Source organism: Wyeomyia smithii, chromosome 2 (genome assembly GCF_029784165.1).
Source record: "Wyeomyia smithii strain HCP4-BCI-WySm-NY-G18 chromosome 2, ASM2978416v1, whole genome shotgun sequence".
Lineage (NCBI taxonomy): Eukaryota > Metazoa > Arthropoda > Insecta > Diptera > Culicidae > Wyeomyia > Wyeomyia smithii.
Window position 1 is genome coordinate 50,682,629 of NC_073695.1, and position 14,701 is coordinate 50,697,329.

At 38.9% G+C, this 14,701-nt stretch overlaps 1 protein-coding gene across 3 annotated transcripts in view; it reads right to left on the reverse strand.

The window, feature by feature from the left end:
- LOC129724532 (uncharacterized) overlaps nucleotides 1-14,701 on the reverse strand; it is a 545,414-nt gene that overhangs the window by 170,215 nt on the left and 360,498 nt on the right. For 2 of the 3 annotated variants that reach the window (XM_055679507.1, XM_055679506.1), the window contains exon 7: nucleotides 14,621-14,644. The exons of the other annotated variant lie outside the window; for it this stretch is intronic. In XM_055679507.1, the coding sequence (XP_055535482.1) occupies nucleotides 14,621-14,644 (24 nt within the window). The remainder of the gene's footprint in view (nucleotides 1-14,620; nucleotides 14,645-14,701) is intronic. 3 annotated transcript variants of the gene reach the window in all.

Consider the following 14,701-nt stretch of genomic DNA (forward strand, 5'->3'; position numbering starts at 1 on the left):
CTTTATTGGACTAAATGTCCATAGATTTTATTTATTGGACTAAATGTTGTTGTAAGTTTGTTGCCTAGAACAAGATTTCGCATAAGAACTGTATCTCCCACCTCGATTGATGAATCCACTGCTTTTCTTCTCAAATCTTCATGCTCTTTCTGCTTTGCTTTCAGTATTCTATCGCGATCGCTGTATTCAGTGCTAGGTAGTGCGGTTTCGACATCTTCAAGCGATGGTATTTTTGATCTGATAGTTCTGCCGTAGCAAAGTTCCGTTGGCGTCTTACCCGTCGATGAGTGTGGTGTTGTGTAGTACATAACGAGATAGTCTTGTAAATCCTGCTTCCAATCACGGTTTAGCGAGTGACTTATCTGTAGGCGCTTCAATAGAGATCGGTTTTGCCGCTCAACTAAACCGTTCTCTTGCGGCCAATACGGCGTCGAATGATTTAATGCAATTCTTTTATTTCGGCAGTAGATTTCTAGTTCTTTTCCGACAAATTGCCTCGCATTGTCAAGCGTTATTGTACGTGGGTATCCAAGTCGAGTAAAAATGCGGTTAAGACGTGTCACGGTGTCTTTAGCTGTTATTTTATACATAATTTCCACTTCTTTGTATCGACTAAAATAGTCCACGATGACAAGTAGGTTTTCGCCTGATGGAAGTGGACCCATAAAATCTATGACCACGTCAACCCATGGCTTTTCAGGCATCATTCTACGCGACATTTGGACCGGTTTACCAGGTAACCCAACTAATTGACACCCTTCACAATTCTTGACATATGCCGTGACATCTGCATCCATCCGGGGCCACCACACTCTATCCCGCAACCTACGCTTCATCAAGGATTCACCAGGATGTCCTTCATGTGACAGATCTAGCATCCTCTTCCGCAATCGTTCTGGTATAACCAGTTTACTTCCACGTACTAAAAGGTCCCCAACAAGTCCTGATTCGGTTCGAAACGGCTCAAATGGTTTAACCTGCTGCCGCGTCCATGAACCCGATCGCAACGCCTCAACCACCAGCTGTAGCTGTTGGTCCGTTTCTACCATGCCCTCAATTTCTCCAACATCCACAGCTACCGATTCCGTGACCGCCAGAATGAGAAACTTACTGTCCTTTTCGAATTCTACTGCGTTATCCTCTTCCACTAGTCGAGAAAACGAATCTTCGATGTTGCTTGAGCCCTTTCTATATTTAACAAAGAATGTGAAAGATTGTAGGCGTAACACCCATCGTTCTATCCTAGCGCATGGTCTAGAATACGGCGAGAAAATGACTTCTAGGGGTTTGTGGTCGGTTTCTAATTCGAACTTTCGGCCAATTAGGTAAACTGACAATCGTTCTACTGCCCAAACTATTGCCAGAGCTTCGCGCTCCGTCTGGCAGTATCGTTTCTCTGTTGCAGTGAGGCTTTTACTAGCGTAGCAGATAATACAAGGATCATCATCATTGATGCCTTCAAACTGAACAAGTACTGCACCTAAAGCTATTGGAGACGCATCCGTGATCACCCTTGTTCGCAAAAAATTGTCGAAGAAATGTAATGTTCGAATATCGCTAATTATCTCTTTCAATCTCTCAAAAGACTGTTGATGACACTCATGCCAATGAGACTGTTTGGTGGATTGCGTCAACCCTCGCAGCGGAGCGGTAACTGTGGCTAGGTTTGGTATGAACCGCCCAACAAATGTCACCAGCCCGAGGAAACTGCGAACCTCCTCAGCAGTTTTCGGTGCCCGAAATATTTGCAGAGCTTCTATTTTACTTGAAGTTGGTTGTATGCCTTCCTCCGAGATGACATGTCCCAGAAATTCAATTTCCGTAGTCTTAAAGATGCACTTCGTGTGATTCAACAACACTTCTTTTTCCTTAAGTGTTGCTAAAACCTGTTGCAATGCATTGTCGTGCTCTTCTTCTGTTTTCCCATATATAACGATGTCGTCAATATAATTGATCGTATTTTCGCAACCCGCCAAGATCTGTTCTAATGCCTTCTGAAACATTTCAGGCGCGCAGCTTACGCCGAACATCAGTCGCTTGAAACGATAGAGACCCTTGTGGGTGATAAACGTTGTTATATCTCGGCAATCTACCTCGAGCTCCACTTGGTAGTAGGATTCCTTAATATCAAGCCGGCTGAAAAACTTTGCTGCCTTGATTCGAGGTAGGAAATCTTCTATGGTCGGCATCATATGGCGTTCTCGTCGTATGGCCTGATTTGCGCGTCTCATGTCTACGCATAGACGAAGGTCCATTATCTTTCACGATCGTTACTAGGGGTATCCATTATCTTTCACGATCGTTACTAGGGGTGACACCCATTCACTAACACCAGTGACTGGTTCAATTATATCCGTAGCGAGAAGTGTCGACAATTTGTCTTCAATACGTGTGAGAAGAGCAATGGGTGGACGTCTGACATGTTGTACGACAGGGGTTATAGTTTTATCGATGGGAATTCTTAGTTTGAGGTCCTTGATCCTCGGAAAAGGTCTCTTATCATCTACAAGTTGATTCACCCTACAAGGCTGCATACTTGGTAAACCAATAGACAAAACTCCGAGCTTTGTAGCAGTAAATCGCCCTAGTAAGGGTTGTGATCCTCCCTGCACTACATAAAAGCAATCGTACCTTTCCACTCGCTTTCCAGCGTCTTCAACCGAAATAAGTGCCTCAAATATCCACCTATAATTAATAACAAAAACACTAATTTCTAGTTCTGAAAAAAATATATAAATGTATCCGAGACACAAATCTACAGTCAATGGTTCTGAATAACGCCCATATACGCGGAATGTTTGATCCGTTTCTTTGCGAAAGTTTTCAACTTTTACTCTATGAGTTTGCATATAGGCCCACGTCCTGTCATCCAGGATATTCTTGGTAATTCCCGAATCGATAAGCATTTGGATCATGACTCCTCCCACTTTTACCCACAGGAATACGTCACCGTTTCCAATACTAAAGATGAAATTAGCTATTGACGGCTTTTCCTCTTCACTGTTCTGAACTCGCATAATACCATGTGGTTTCGGCTTCTTTGCTCGCCAATCCGTTGTAGTGTCTGATTTTCGTTTTTGGTAATTTGAAATTGTTCGATCGATCGTGCGGCATCTCATCCAGAAATGACCTACCTTTTTACATTTATTACATTTCTGATTTTTAGCAGGACACTTGGGGTCATTTCCGTAGTGATTCTTTTGCCCGCATCGGAAACATTCCCCGGTGGAGCCTTTTGACGGACCTTGAATCTTGTAGACATTCGCTCCATTATCTGTCCAGTAACTAGGTTTTGAACGATCTGTATTTAATGAAGTTGTAGCAGAGTTCATTTGCTGCGACTGGTACTTCACTGCTTCATACGAACTGATCATCCGAGTTAGTTCCTCTAGCGTCAGTGACTCTTTTTGTAACAGCTTCTCTTTAAGCTCAGGTGGTGAGAATAAAATCATCTTGTCAACGACAGCAATATTGCGACTCTCCTCTTTGGTACTTCCGAAATCGCATTTTTGAGCTGTCTCAAGCAAGCGCCACAAAAACTTTTCCAAAGATTCATTTTCCATCGGTGTCATATTCCAATAAGAATTTCTTTCGAAAGCAGCATGCTGCTTGGGAGAAAAATACTCGTCAAGCTTCTCGATAGTAGTTTTATATGGGTCGATCTTCCTTTCCGTGTCTTCTTCGACGTCAGCTCCCGGTAAAGAGGCGAATATTTCTTGTACATCAGGACCGGCTCGAGCTAGGAAAATATTCTTTAGTCGAGTTTTGTCCTTCTCCCCGTTAGCCGCTGCTATGTATCCAAAATTTCGTTTATACTTCTGCCATTCATCTCGAACGATGTTGTTCGGAATCGACCTGAATTTGAATTAAGGTATGTCCCATTTGTCCATAATTACTTCAAACGTTCGGTTTATTCTTTTATTTGAGGTGACAATACTGGTCACCGGTCAAACCTTTATGCGGTTTTTTCAAGCTCGCAGTTAGCTGCTTTGTTCCGGTCTTTCTCGACCTAACGGTTTCTTGCCTTGTTCCGGTCTACTCGACCTACAAGCTTGTTACCTGTTACGGTCTTTTACGACCTCACGGCTTTCTGCCTGATACGGTCTTAATCTGACCTATGCCGTGCTATGCACCGACTTTCTGTGACTCACTAGAAGAAACGAAAACGAGCGGAGTTAGATTCCAGTAGGATTTTTTTTCTTTCCCCCCATGCGAGTCTCGAGTTTTTATGTCACTTTTATGAAGATTTCTCTGAAAATATTACCTGTAAAACGCTCCGATCTTAATGCTCGTCGCCAGATGTGATAACTTGCTAATTATACGATGAAAAGAATACGTTAATTGTGCTTTCAATAACCAGTATTTATTATACGATCTCAACTGCTCTTAGTCTGTCAAGTGTGTGTCCTGTGGTTCTATCGTACCTGTATTGACATTAAGTTAGCCCAGTGATTGCTCTTACTCACGGACTACCACACATTTGATCCTCACAGATTTTATCAAGATTTTCGTTGATTTCTTGGAATAATCACACGTATGATTCAAGTAACTTTTATACGGTAACAAAGCATTTAACGCGTTCCTGTATAATCCTGAACTATAATTTCTTGAGAGCAAGTTTGTTGAACTTTGCTGCAAATCGTAGGAAATATTCAAAGCTAATTTACGATTTACAATCACTATGTTCTTTTCTAGACTTTGTGATTTTTAAAAACGAAGCCATTGTGGTATTTTAGCTTGGATTATGAGGATTTATTGTAATGAACTGACAAACATATTTGCTGTTCTAGAATGAAATCTGCATCATTGTTATCTTTATTGTTTCTGGGCGTTTGGTTATGTCAAAAATTTACAAATTGTTTCTATCCCAGACAGCTTAAAAAATGGGTTGGGGTCGAAAAAATATAATGCAGACTCCAGTGATGACATTCACAAAATTTGTGAATACTACGTCGAAGGTTTCTGCACTGCTAGGTGGATTAATTCAGGTTTTTGAAAATAAAAATCGTTGTTTCCGCGTGCCTTTTAGTGGTGAAAATTACAAGATACTCGTTTGTTTCCATAGCTGGTAAGTGCAGCGATTTTTTTTGCGCATTCGTGAATATTTTCTGTGTTTCTCACAAATATGGATTGTACGGAGTTGTATAAACAAAAAATCCGTCATTAAAGTATGCTACCTTAGCATTATTATTATGTCTTAGGTCGCGAAGTACTTGTGCCGACATAATGAATAGTTTGACGAGGTATGTCGCCAGATTTTAGATGAAAAGAACGCGGCACGGGTAATAATGCTGCGAAGAACCACCCGTCAGAACGTGGAGCGTTACAAAAAGAAACGGAGACAGAAAATCTAACTCCTCCAGGAAAATAGCGACGCAAGGAGGAGGAGTAGTGCAAAGAGCTACAACAGCTGTACTCTCATGGAATAAGAAATTCGGAAATTCAACGCATCCTGCAAAGGCTTTGTTACGTGAGGCGATATGTGCAGGGATGAGGATGGCAGATGATCGTGAGGTGATCGAACGAACTCGACGAACATCTGAATAACGTACAGGCAGGAGAGCGAAGCAGCGATGCAGGAGACTCTGTCGGTGCGGCAAGCAACGGAGATGTGCCACTTAGCATTGGCCAAAACCTGCCAAAGTATCGATACTCGAGTAACGATATTTTTTTCCTGACCGTATCGATAGCAGGCTGATACCTAGCGCGGAGCATCGATACCAGCTGTATCGATACTCTACCTGCTACTTGAAATTGGTCTACGAAAAGCTGCCATTTTTTCTTGATCATTAATACAGTCAATCAGAGATGCCAGGTGTTTTTGAAAAATGTCGGCTCTAAAAACCGATAAAATCTGCTTAAAGTCTGAAAATTTTTCTCACAGATCTGCACAGTTTTTAAGAAAGTCCATGCAAATATAAATAGACTCTGACGAAGATCGGCAAAAACTATGGAAAAACTGTAATAATCAGCGCATCAATAAAAATCTTTGCACTGACTCTAAAAATCTGCGTTTTGCAGACAAATGTACACCAAATCTGCCGATTTGCCTGCAACCCTGCGGTAAATGATGCGGTACATAGCATAACCGTGTCTGCGGCCTAATTTGAAATCTAGGGCAGCACAAAATATCTATATACGAGTAGAAGACATTAACGCATTTGGTCGTATCAGCATACATCTACAAGGATTTTCCGCTGAACAATTTGTAGCAATCAACAATATTTTGCAATTTTATAGTTTCCCTTCAGTATCGAAAAAATATCGGGGCGAAAGTATCGATTTAGCTTGATATCGACGTCGCTTGCATAGATAAAAAATAACGATATCCAGGCCTCAAGGTATCGCTCCAAAAGTATCGATACGGTATCGGCAAATGGTAAATGGGGGTCCGATAACTTCGATAAGCGAAGTTAGTGATGCTATCCGGCGGCTTAAGAACAACAAGGCTGGAAAGAACGGTATCAGAGCAGAGCTTCTCAAGATGGGCCCGGGCATCTGTCACAATTACCCACAGATTTGATCTGGCTCCATGAAGGATCGGTCTACAACAGGCCAAATCTTTGCTCTGTGGCAGATTTTCCAAAAATGCCGCCAATAGCATCCAGAAAGTGGCCAAATCTGGGCGGATACGTTGGACAGGGCACGTTGCGAGAACGACGGACAACTATCCTGCGAAATTGGTTCTCACCTCGAATCCGGTTGATACGACACGAATAGAAGCGCAAAGAGCAAGGTGGGTAGACCAGGTAGAGCATGATCTGGCAAGTACGGGGTGCCCGCGGGATCAAGTTAGCGAAATCTTAGGACGTAGGTACGGTCATATAAGTAAGTAAGTAAGTAAGTAAGTAAGCTTTCCTTCGCACAAAGGCTGTCGGTAAGGTGCCGAGCAGTCTGTATTTTACTCGTAGCGCTACTACAGCCTTTTCATCAGCCGTACCACAATAGTTTCTTTTCTCTACTACATTCGCTATTCCGAAAACATTCTCCAAATAATGCCGAATAGACACACGAAGTACATTTTTCGTTTTCTTTTTAGTGATGGGAATCGATAAATTATCGATAACTTTCCAGGGAATGCGAGGTCGCAAAAGCAGGGATAATGTTTGTTGACTTGTGAATTTTACTGAAGTCTATTCGGTCAGTAGAGAATTAAGAACAATAATTGGTCATTTAGGATAAGGGTTTAGGGCCATCCACATACCACGTGGACAGATTTTTAACGATTTCGACCCCCCCCCCCTCCCCCTCCGTGGACAACTGCCCGTATAAATTCTAAAAAAATTGTATGGACCTGGACATTAACCAAAAACCGGTTTTAGAAAGTCCGCTCTTGGATCAAGTTTGCTGCGGTGCTGCGTTCATTTAAGGCTAAAATGGAAAAAATTGGCTGTAATTTTCTAAGAATTTCGCTAATGAAAATGATTTTTATGAGCACTGAGCACACACTAGCGCCACGTAACGACCGAATTTCGTACTCAGCTGAACATCATTCAGAAGCCCTCTCCCTTTTGAACAAGTCTACTAAAGACCGCAGCTTTCTATGTCGTCGGAAACACTAAAAATTTGCCTATTCCAGGTGAAGAAAAATCCAGGTGATGTTAAACTTTTTGAGGGGTGCTGCAATATTGAAACTGGGTATTGCAATACTCTGTGAAGCGAAATTTGCGAGCAAAAGATATTTTATTCCTCTACAATGTAAGGTGTGAAATGACGCTGCCCCTTAATGTTTTTGACAGTGCTCAGCAAATATCATGAGAAACGGGCTAAAAATAGAGCTCTCAATCTTACACTTTCTCATATTGACAGGCGATTTACCTTTGCTAAAACTAACAGAAACCGTCAATGAAACTTAATGAGTTTTGAAAACAAGTTCAATCGTTAAGAATTATTTTTTGTTGATGATCGCTCGGAGAATTCTTCAACTTAATGGATGCTAGCTTGATTCAAGTAAACACGAACAACAGCCTAAGCTTTGGGACGACGTTTCATGCAAGGTTTGGTTGAGATTTTGCGCAGCCGGAATGCTTAACTCTCTAGTGCCCAAGCCCGCTTTTAGACGAGCTTCGGTAATATCACTAAAAATCTTTAATAAAGCCGTTACAAATTTTATTTTCATTTTATGTCACCCTTCAAAAATCTTGAATATTGGAAGGGGAAGAAAAAAAAGCTCAAACTGTTTTGTTCATTTTATTGGTTTTCCGACAGCATAAATGCTTTATTTAGCAACAAACAAGTCCAGTGACAGCGAGAGTGTCGTCAAAAGGCAAGCGAAATAAATAATAATAATAATAAAGTGTTATTTTTCAACATTTATTTGAGTGCAAGTTACAAACGTCATAACTTGCACACAAACTTTGATCAAAGATATTTCTTTTTTTTTTCGTCTCGGTGTTATTTATTTTTTGCCACCGCCTTTGCTAACTTTGATAACCTTGGACATAAAAAGAATTCGAAATTTGTATCAGCCTAAATATTTGAAAATGTTTATAAAGGTTTATAGTGAATTTACTTAAACCCGTCTAAAGGCGGGCTTGGACACTAGAGAGTTAAGATTGTTTTTTCATCCTTCAAAAAGGATAGCAGGGACTCGATTAATAATGTAAATTGAAAATGTAGAACCCAAGGTACAGTAATTTGAAGCCCGCTGCACTGTAAAGAATTCTTAGGCGTGGTAAAACTTTCAACTCGATTATCTCGAGATTGCTTCCTCAAAAAGCTGCTATTGTGTCTTGTACGATAACTCGAACCCCATTTTACGATACAAAAACAGACATTAGAGGGACGATTGAAAGTTTTTGGAATGCAACCTTTACTGCTTTGCTGCATATATCGAATTTGTGCTTAGCTTTTCTAAAAAGCTCTTTTTTCTAGCGAACTCGTCAATCCACTAGCTCGGAATCAGTTTCGTTAATGAATCCATTAGAGGAACTGTAGCCACAAGAGCGAACAATAAACGCTGAATGGCGATTTACGTTAGTTAGTTAAAAGACCAAGAGTGTTAAAATGCCGAAGGTGTTAAAGGTATTGAAAGTCAAAGGAGTATCAAAAATTTCAGGAGTATTATATATAGATCAAAATGTGGAAAGTGCTGAAATGTAAAGATTGTCGAAATGTTTTGATTGCTCAAAATAAAAAAAAATTTAAAATGTTTCAATTCTAAAATATCCAATGTGTCAAAATATCTGATGTGTGAAAATAATAAAACCATAAAAACGGCAGAGTAGTAGTATTAAAACGCCGAACGTGTCAGAAGTGCTAACGTATTATGTTAAGACGAAATAGGATGAATTGGCAGACCCTCAACAAGCAAGGCAGGGCATTTTCGGCCCAACCACAATGACACAGTTGAACAAGCCTCTCCCTGTCACTTCGTGTAATGTTATAGTCTTGTCGAAAAGAAAATTGACTGTGTCTGTTATCAAGCTATGTTTTGCAAATTTTGTTTACCAATTTCAGTCACCCCATGAACACATTTAGCCAGCTTGACTGCCGACAGGCTTTTAATGTCTTCACCTGTCAAATGGTTTCGCTCGTGACGTGAAATGACTAAAAACACTGTCGTTGAAATGTTAGTCATTCTAAAGGTACGAGACGCGATGCAGTGAAAAGTGAAGTAAATGAAGAAAGAATGGTTTTTAGGAAAACCAATGGATTTTCCTCTCGGCCAGCGAGGAAAATGCTACCACCAAGCGAGCCGGAGAACAAATGCAATTAAACTAGGTTTGCTAGGCATCTTTTTATAAATAAGACAACATGATCTATAATTTATTTTAATTAGTTTTTGATAAATACTATTTCTTAGTATTTGGGAAAAAACAATCAAATATCTGATCAACCAAAATATATTAAATCAATAATCCTTTTCACGATTGCACTGATTTTCTGCAGCGATTGTCTTCCATCAACTTTGTTTGACTGTCGTTCGACAATAAACGACTCGAACTCGAACGACTCGGAAAGTTCCCTGTTTTCGTTTACACTCTGACCGGTGTCGCTTTGCAACCTCGAAGAAGGTTCATATGCAGTCGATTGCAGAAAAGTTTAGATATTTTTTCTTCCTACTTGCAAAAGTGGAAAATCTCTCCCAATGCTTCTAAAACTCAAATGATAATTTTTCCGCATAAGCCTTCTTTCCTCAAGCCAAACAATAATCACGTTGTCAAGATGAATGGGGTTATTTTAAGTTGGTCCGACAAGGTAAAGTACTTGGGACTAATTTATGATAAAAAACTTATTTTCAAAGAGCACATTGAGAGTATACAAGCCAAGTGCATCAAATATACGAGATGTTTATATCCTCTCATTAACAGGAATTCTAAACTTTGTTTAAAGAACAAACTTTTGATTTACAAACAAATTTTTAGACCAGCAATGCTTTATGCTGTACCGATCTGGTCAAGTTGCTGTTCAACAAGGAAGAAAACGCTCCAAAGGATTCAGAATAAAATTCTGAAAATGATTTTGAAGCGTCCTCCTTGGTTTGGTACACTCGAATTACATAGACTTACTGGTGTTGAACCATTAGAAGCTATGTCAAATAAAATTATTAACAATTTTCGACAAAAATCGTTGCAATCCTCAATTGCTACGATAAGCTCTCTTTATAGCCAATAAGTTAGCAATTAAGTTAGTTGTAAGTTTACTTCCCCTTTTCTGACAAGTAGGTTTAAATCCCTACGAATGATAAGTCCTAATTGCGAAAGCAAACAAATCCTAACAATTAAAATTACAAATTTCTAACAGTGTTGAGAAGTCACCATTTGTGATTGGACACACATACCCATTATTTACTAATATTTATCATAAATACTTAAGCTACTAACAAATCCCCCCTTAATAATAATAATAACCTCGAAGAAGGTGGGAATGAAATAGCTTGAAGTTCGTTCCAGCTGAGAACGAGAAGTTTATGGCAGTACACCGAAACTGTTCGAACTCAATTCAAAGTGACGATCGGATGGTTCATTTGCAGCATAAATTCAACTCATTGAACTGAGAATGTTGGGCCTTGATCCAAAGTATTCGTCAAATTGTTCAAAGCATTTCAATAACTAAAGTTTCGGAATTCCAAAGTATAGAACTATTTAAATATCGTATTAAGTACCAAAATGTTATTTAAAAAATTTTATGTTCGAAAAGAAGGGCAAATTTCAGAATAGCCAGGGAGTAATAATTTAAAAAATGACGAATTGTTAAACTGTCATTGCACAAAGAGAATTAAAAGATTCAAAGGTGTGAAAATATCCAAAGTATCAAAATCAAAAATCAAAATAAAAAACAGGAGGGTTGTGTGCAAAGCCACGACCGCAAGGTTGAAGTAGAATACTTTTACAAGAAAGATAACCTGGCTGCTTGCGTGTCAGTCATTTTTTTAGCAAATAAACGTAGACTAATCAGATCAATCGAATTTTTCGCTTCAACAAGGATTGACCATTTTCAATAATATAGTATGTTGCTTGTCATGGGGCTTGACAATTTTCGAATTTTGAGATGGAATTTTTTCGGATGTCGTGCTCATGACTAAAGAAAGATAATTCAGTACGTTCTGAGACACGGGAATAAAGTAAAATTTATAACTTTTACAAATTTAAAAATGTAAATTAACTCAAGAGAAAACATTAACGGTTTAATCATCAGGTTTTTATTTCATCCTGAAAAGAACAATTTGTTGTTCAATTTAGTACCGTATAAGATGCCGATTACATCTTTGCGTTATCACTGAAAGTGCGAACGAAGTATTCGTTGTGATAAAGTAAACAGTGAAATGCTGATGTAACACCCAAAACTAGACGGCTCACGTGTTGTCAAAATGAGTCAACTTTTTATTGAATGCATTTACTAGTGCCCACTTTTGCACAGAGACTGCATTTCACTAAAGTGCCTCACTGCATCAGCCGCTATCGATGCTGAGATCCGCTGCAACTAGTGCGCTACCCATAGCCATGCCACAGTTGTAGCAGCTATACGCTACCATTGGTATCCACTGTCTTTGCATCAGCTGGCCCAGCTGCTATCATTGCTGGAATCCGCTGCAACTAGTGCGCTATCCATTGCTACGCCTCAACTGTGGCCGCTTTCCGCCATCGCTGATATCCACTGCACTGCACAGTGGGGAATCGCTGGCCATCGACCCAAAATTGAAAGTGCGAATTTCGTTTCAATTATATTTTTCCTATAGTTGTACACTGTTGAAGTGTCAGAATCCAAATTTTTAGAGCATTATGATAAAATTTGAATTTTCTATGATTTTTCAAAGTACACTGAGTCAGTGTTTTTTAGCGTTTTTCTTGAAAAAAAATGCAATGTTACGAAATTTGCCAGAGAGTCAAGGGTAACTTGAATCTTGATGACGTCTAAGGGAAAGTTGTCTGTAAAATAGTGGAGAATGAATCCTCATCATTGGATAATGTATAATCTCATTGTAATACTCAAAAAAATTAGGCGGAATCAAAAGAATACGTATTTTTTGCATAAAACAGCGTTTAAAGTTTATACGGCAGGGTTTTGCACTATTGGAACTAGTTTTAAAAGATAGCTTGGAAAAAATGCTTCCAAATGCGTCTAGTCCGATCCAACGCAGAGTTGCGCAGAGTACCCTTCTTTCGAAGAGAAACAACGAGTGTTCGGCAGATGACAGATTTTAAAAATGTAAATTTAAGTTGTACACTGCAAACAGTCAACAGAATAACAATTAACTTGTATTCGTCTGATAATAACAATGTTTTCAAACATGTTTCAGTATGATTAATCACACTGTTTTCATATTTACAAGTTTAACTCATCAATATTCCGATATTCAACGCAGAATCAAAAACTAATCATTGTTTATGTTTTGGATCACCAGCACTGAGTACCAAAATCATGTTTTAAGTTTGTATCATACCAGTCACATGTAAAAACAATCGTGTAAACACAAATTATGACATAATAAATCGCCTGCTAATTTCAGCAGAGGAATTAGGGAATTATTATTTTGACGTTAATAACTGCATTTTGAAAACTCTCTTCAAAGATATTGAAACTGTATTAAAAATGAACACAAAAATGAAGATGAAGGTAGAAGTGAAAGAAAAGAAGAATGCGATAAAGAGACGCATTGTAATATAGTCACTTTGAAAAAAACAAGTCATAAATAATTTTCTTCACAAAGCATATTTTTTAATTGATTTTTTTTATTTTCTCAATAACTGAAAAATAATTTTATGTTTTTTATGTCATATGGTGGTCCCCGTGGTTCTGTGGTTAGCGATGTCGGTCGGCTAGCTCTCCCACACGGTTGTGATATCGGGTTCGATTCCCGATCAGGTCGAGGAACTTTTCGAGCTGGAAATTTTCTCGACTCAGCACTGGGGCACGGTGTATCGTTGTACTTATCCTACAACATGCAAAATGTGCCGAAAACAATATCGATAACGAATTCTCTCAACTAAACTAGTTGATCGAGACCGCATTAGCCCCCAGACTAGCGTGCGATATTGTTTTTTATGTCATATGAAAGTTTTTCATGAAAGCATCATGCATTTCGTTTTCTAAAATATTGAAACCGACGTAAAGTTTGCCTCATATAATATATATAAAAAACATGAAAATTCCCCTGGTGTCAAAAATACGCATTTTCATGCAAAAATAATATCAAATTCGGACTCAGCGTCCCAAAATTATATAAAAACCATGCATTTTATATGATTTTAAGACATTTTTTTGCTTGGCCAGCATTTGTATGGAGTCGCCCTACTGTGCACTGCTACTAGCAGTCTGCTAGTGCTGCTGCTCAGGGAGGACGACTGCTGTTGTCGCTGTCGAGAACTATTATGAGCGGCTTCGGCTGAAATAGGCTCTTTTATAGGTCAAATAGCATGTTTAAAATTGCAAGGTATACGATTTTGTCGACCGTGCTTGGGCAGCAATCATATAACGACCAATCAGAGGTCGAATTTTTCCTTTTGACAAGGCAAAATTTTTCAATAGTACAATAGTGTGAATAATAAAATTATAATTATCTTCTTTTGGGAAGAATCTTAGAAGATTTTCCAATCTATTGCTACAAGAACGAAGGAAATCCATCGAATACTAACCGATTTATTAGCATTTGAAATTGGACATATTTTTCACTTGTTTTGGTTTTAGATTTTCATTTCACATCCCTATGTAGCCGAACTTCCTGAGAGAAGTATTCTACTTCAAAAAAGTGTCCTAGTAATTTTCCAGAAAACTACTCGAATCGGTCTTAACACAGGTGATCCCTTTTTGCGTGAAAATGTTGGAAAAAAGTTTCAGGCTCTTAGTGAAAATGCGAGAGGCTCTAGCTTTAAAAGAAGTACGATTGTTGGAAAATTACAAGAGTTTTAAAGATTTTCAAGATGAAAAACATTAAAAAACGGCAGTAAGAGATTGTCGAAGATAAAGTAAACAAGTTGACGAAAAATACGAATAGTAGGTATGGCTGTCGTGCAAAAAAAAAGTTGGATTGCTATAGTTATCAACGGCGTGTGCCGGTTTTCTCCCCGCTGACAGAAGTGCTTAGCTACTGCACTGGAAGTTCTAGTTGTGTGTCTGTAGATTCAGCATGCGTGCCACTTTTGTGTTGTAAATTCCGCATAGATGCTGTATCACTTACAAACAATCTGCAAAATATTGATGGCTGAAAGAGAGAATTGGTGGTGTTTGATTTTGATTCGCTTATCTAGAGTACGCAAAA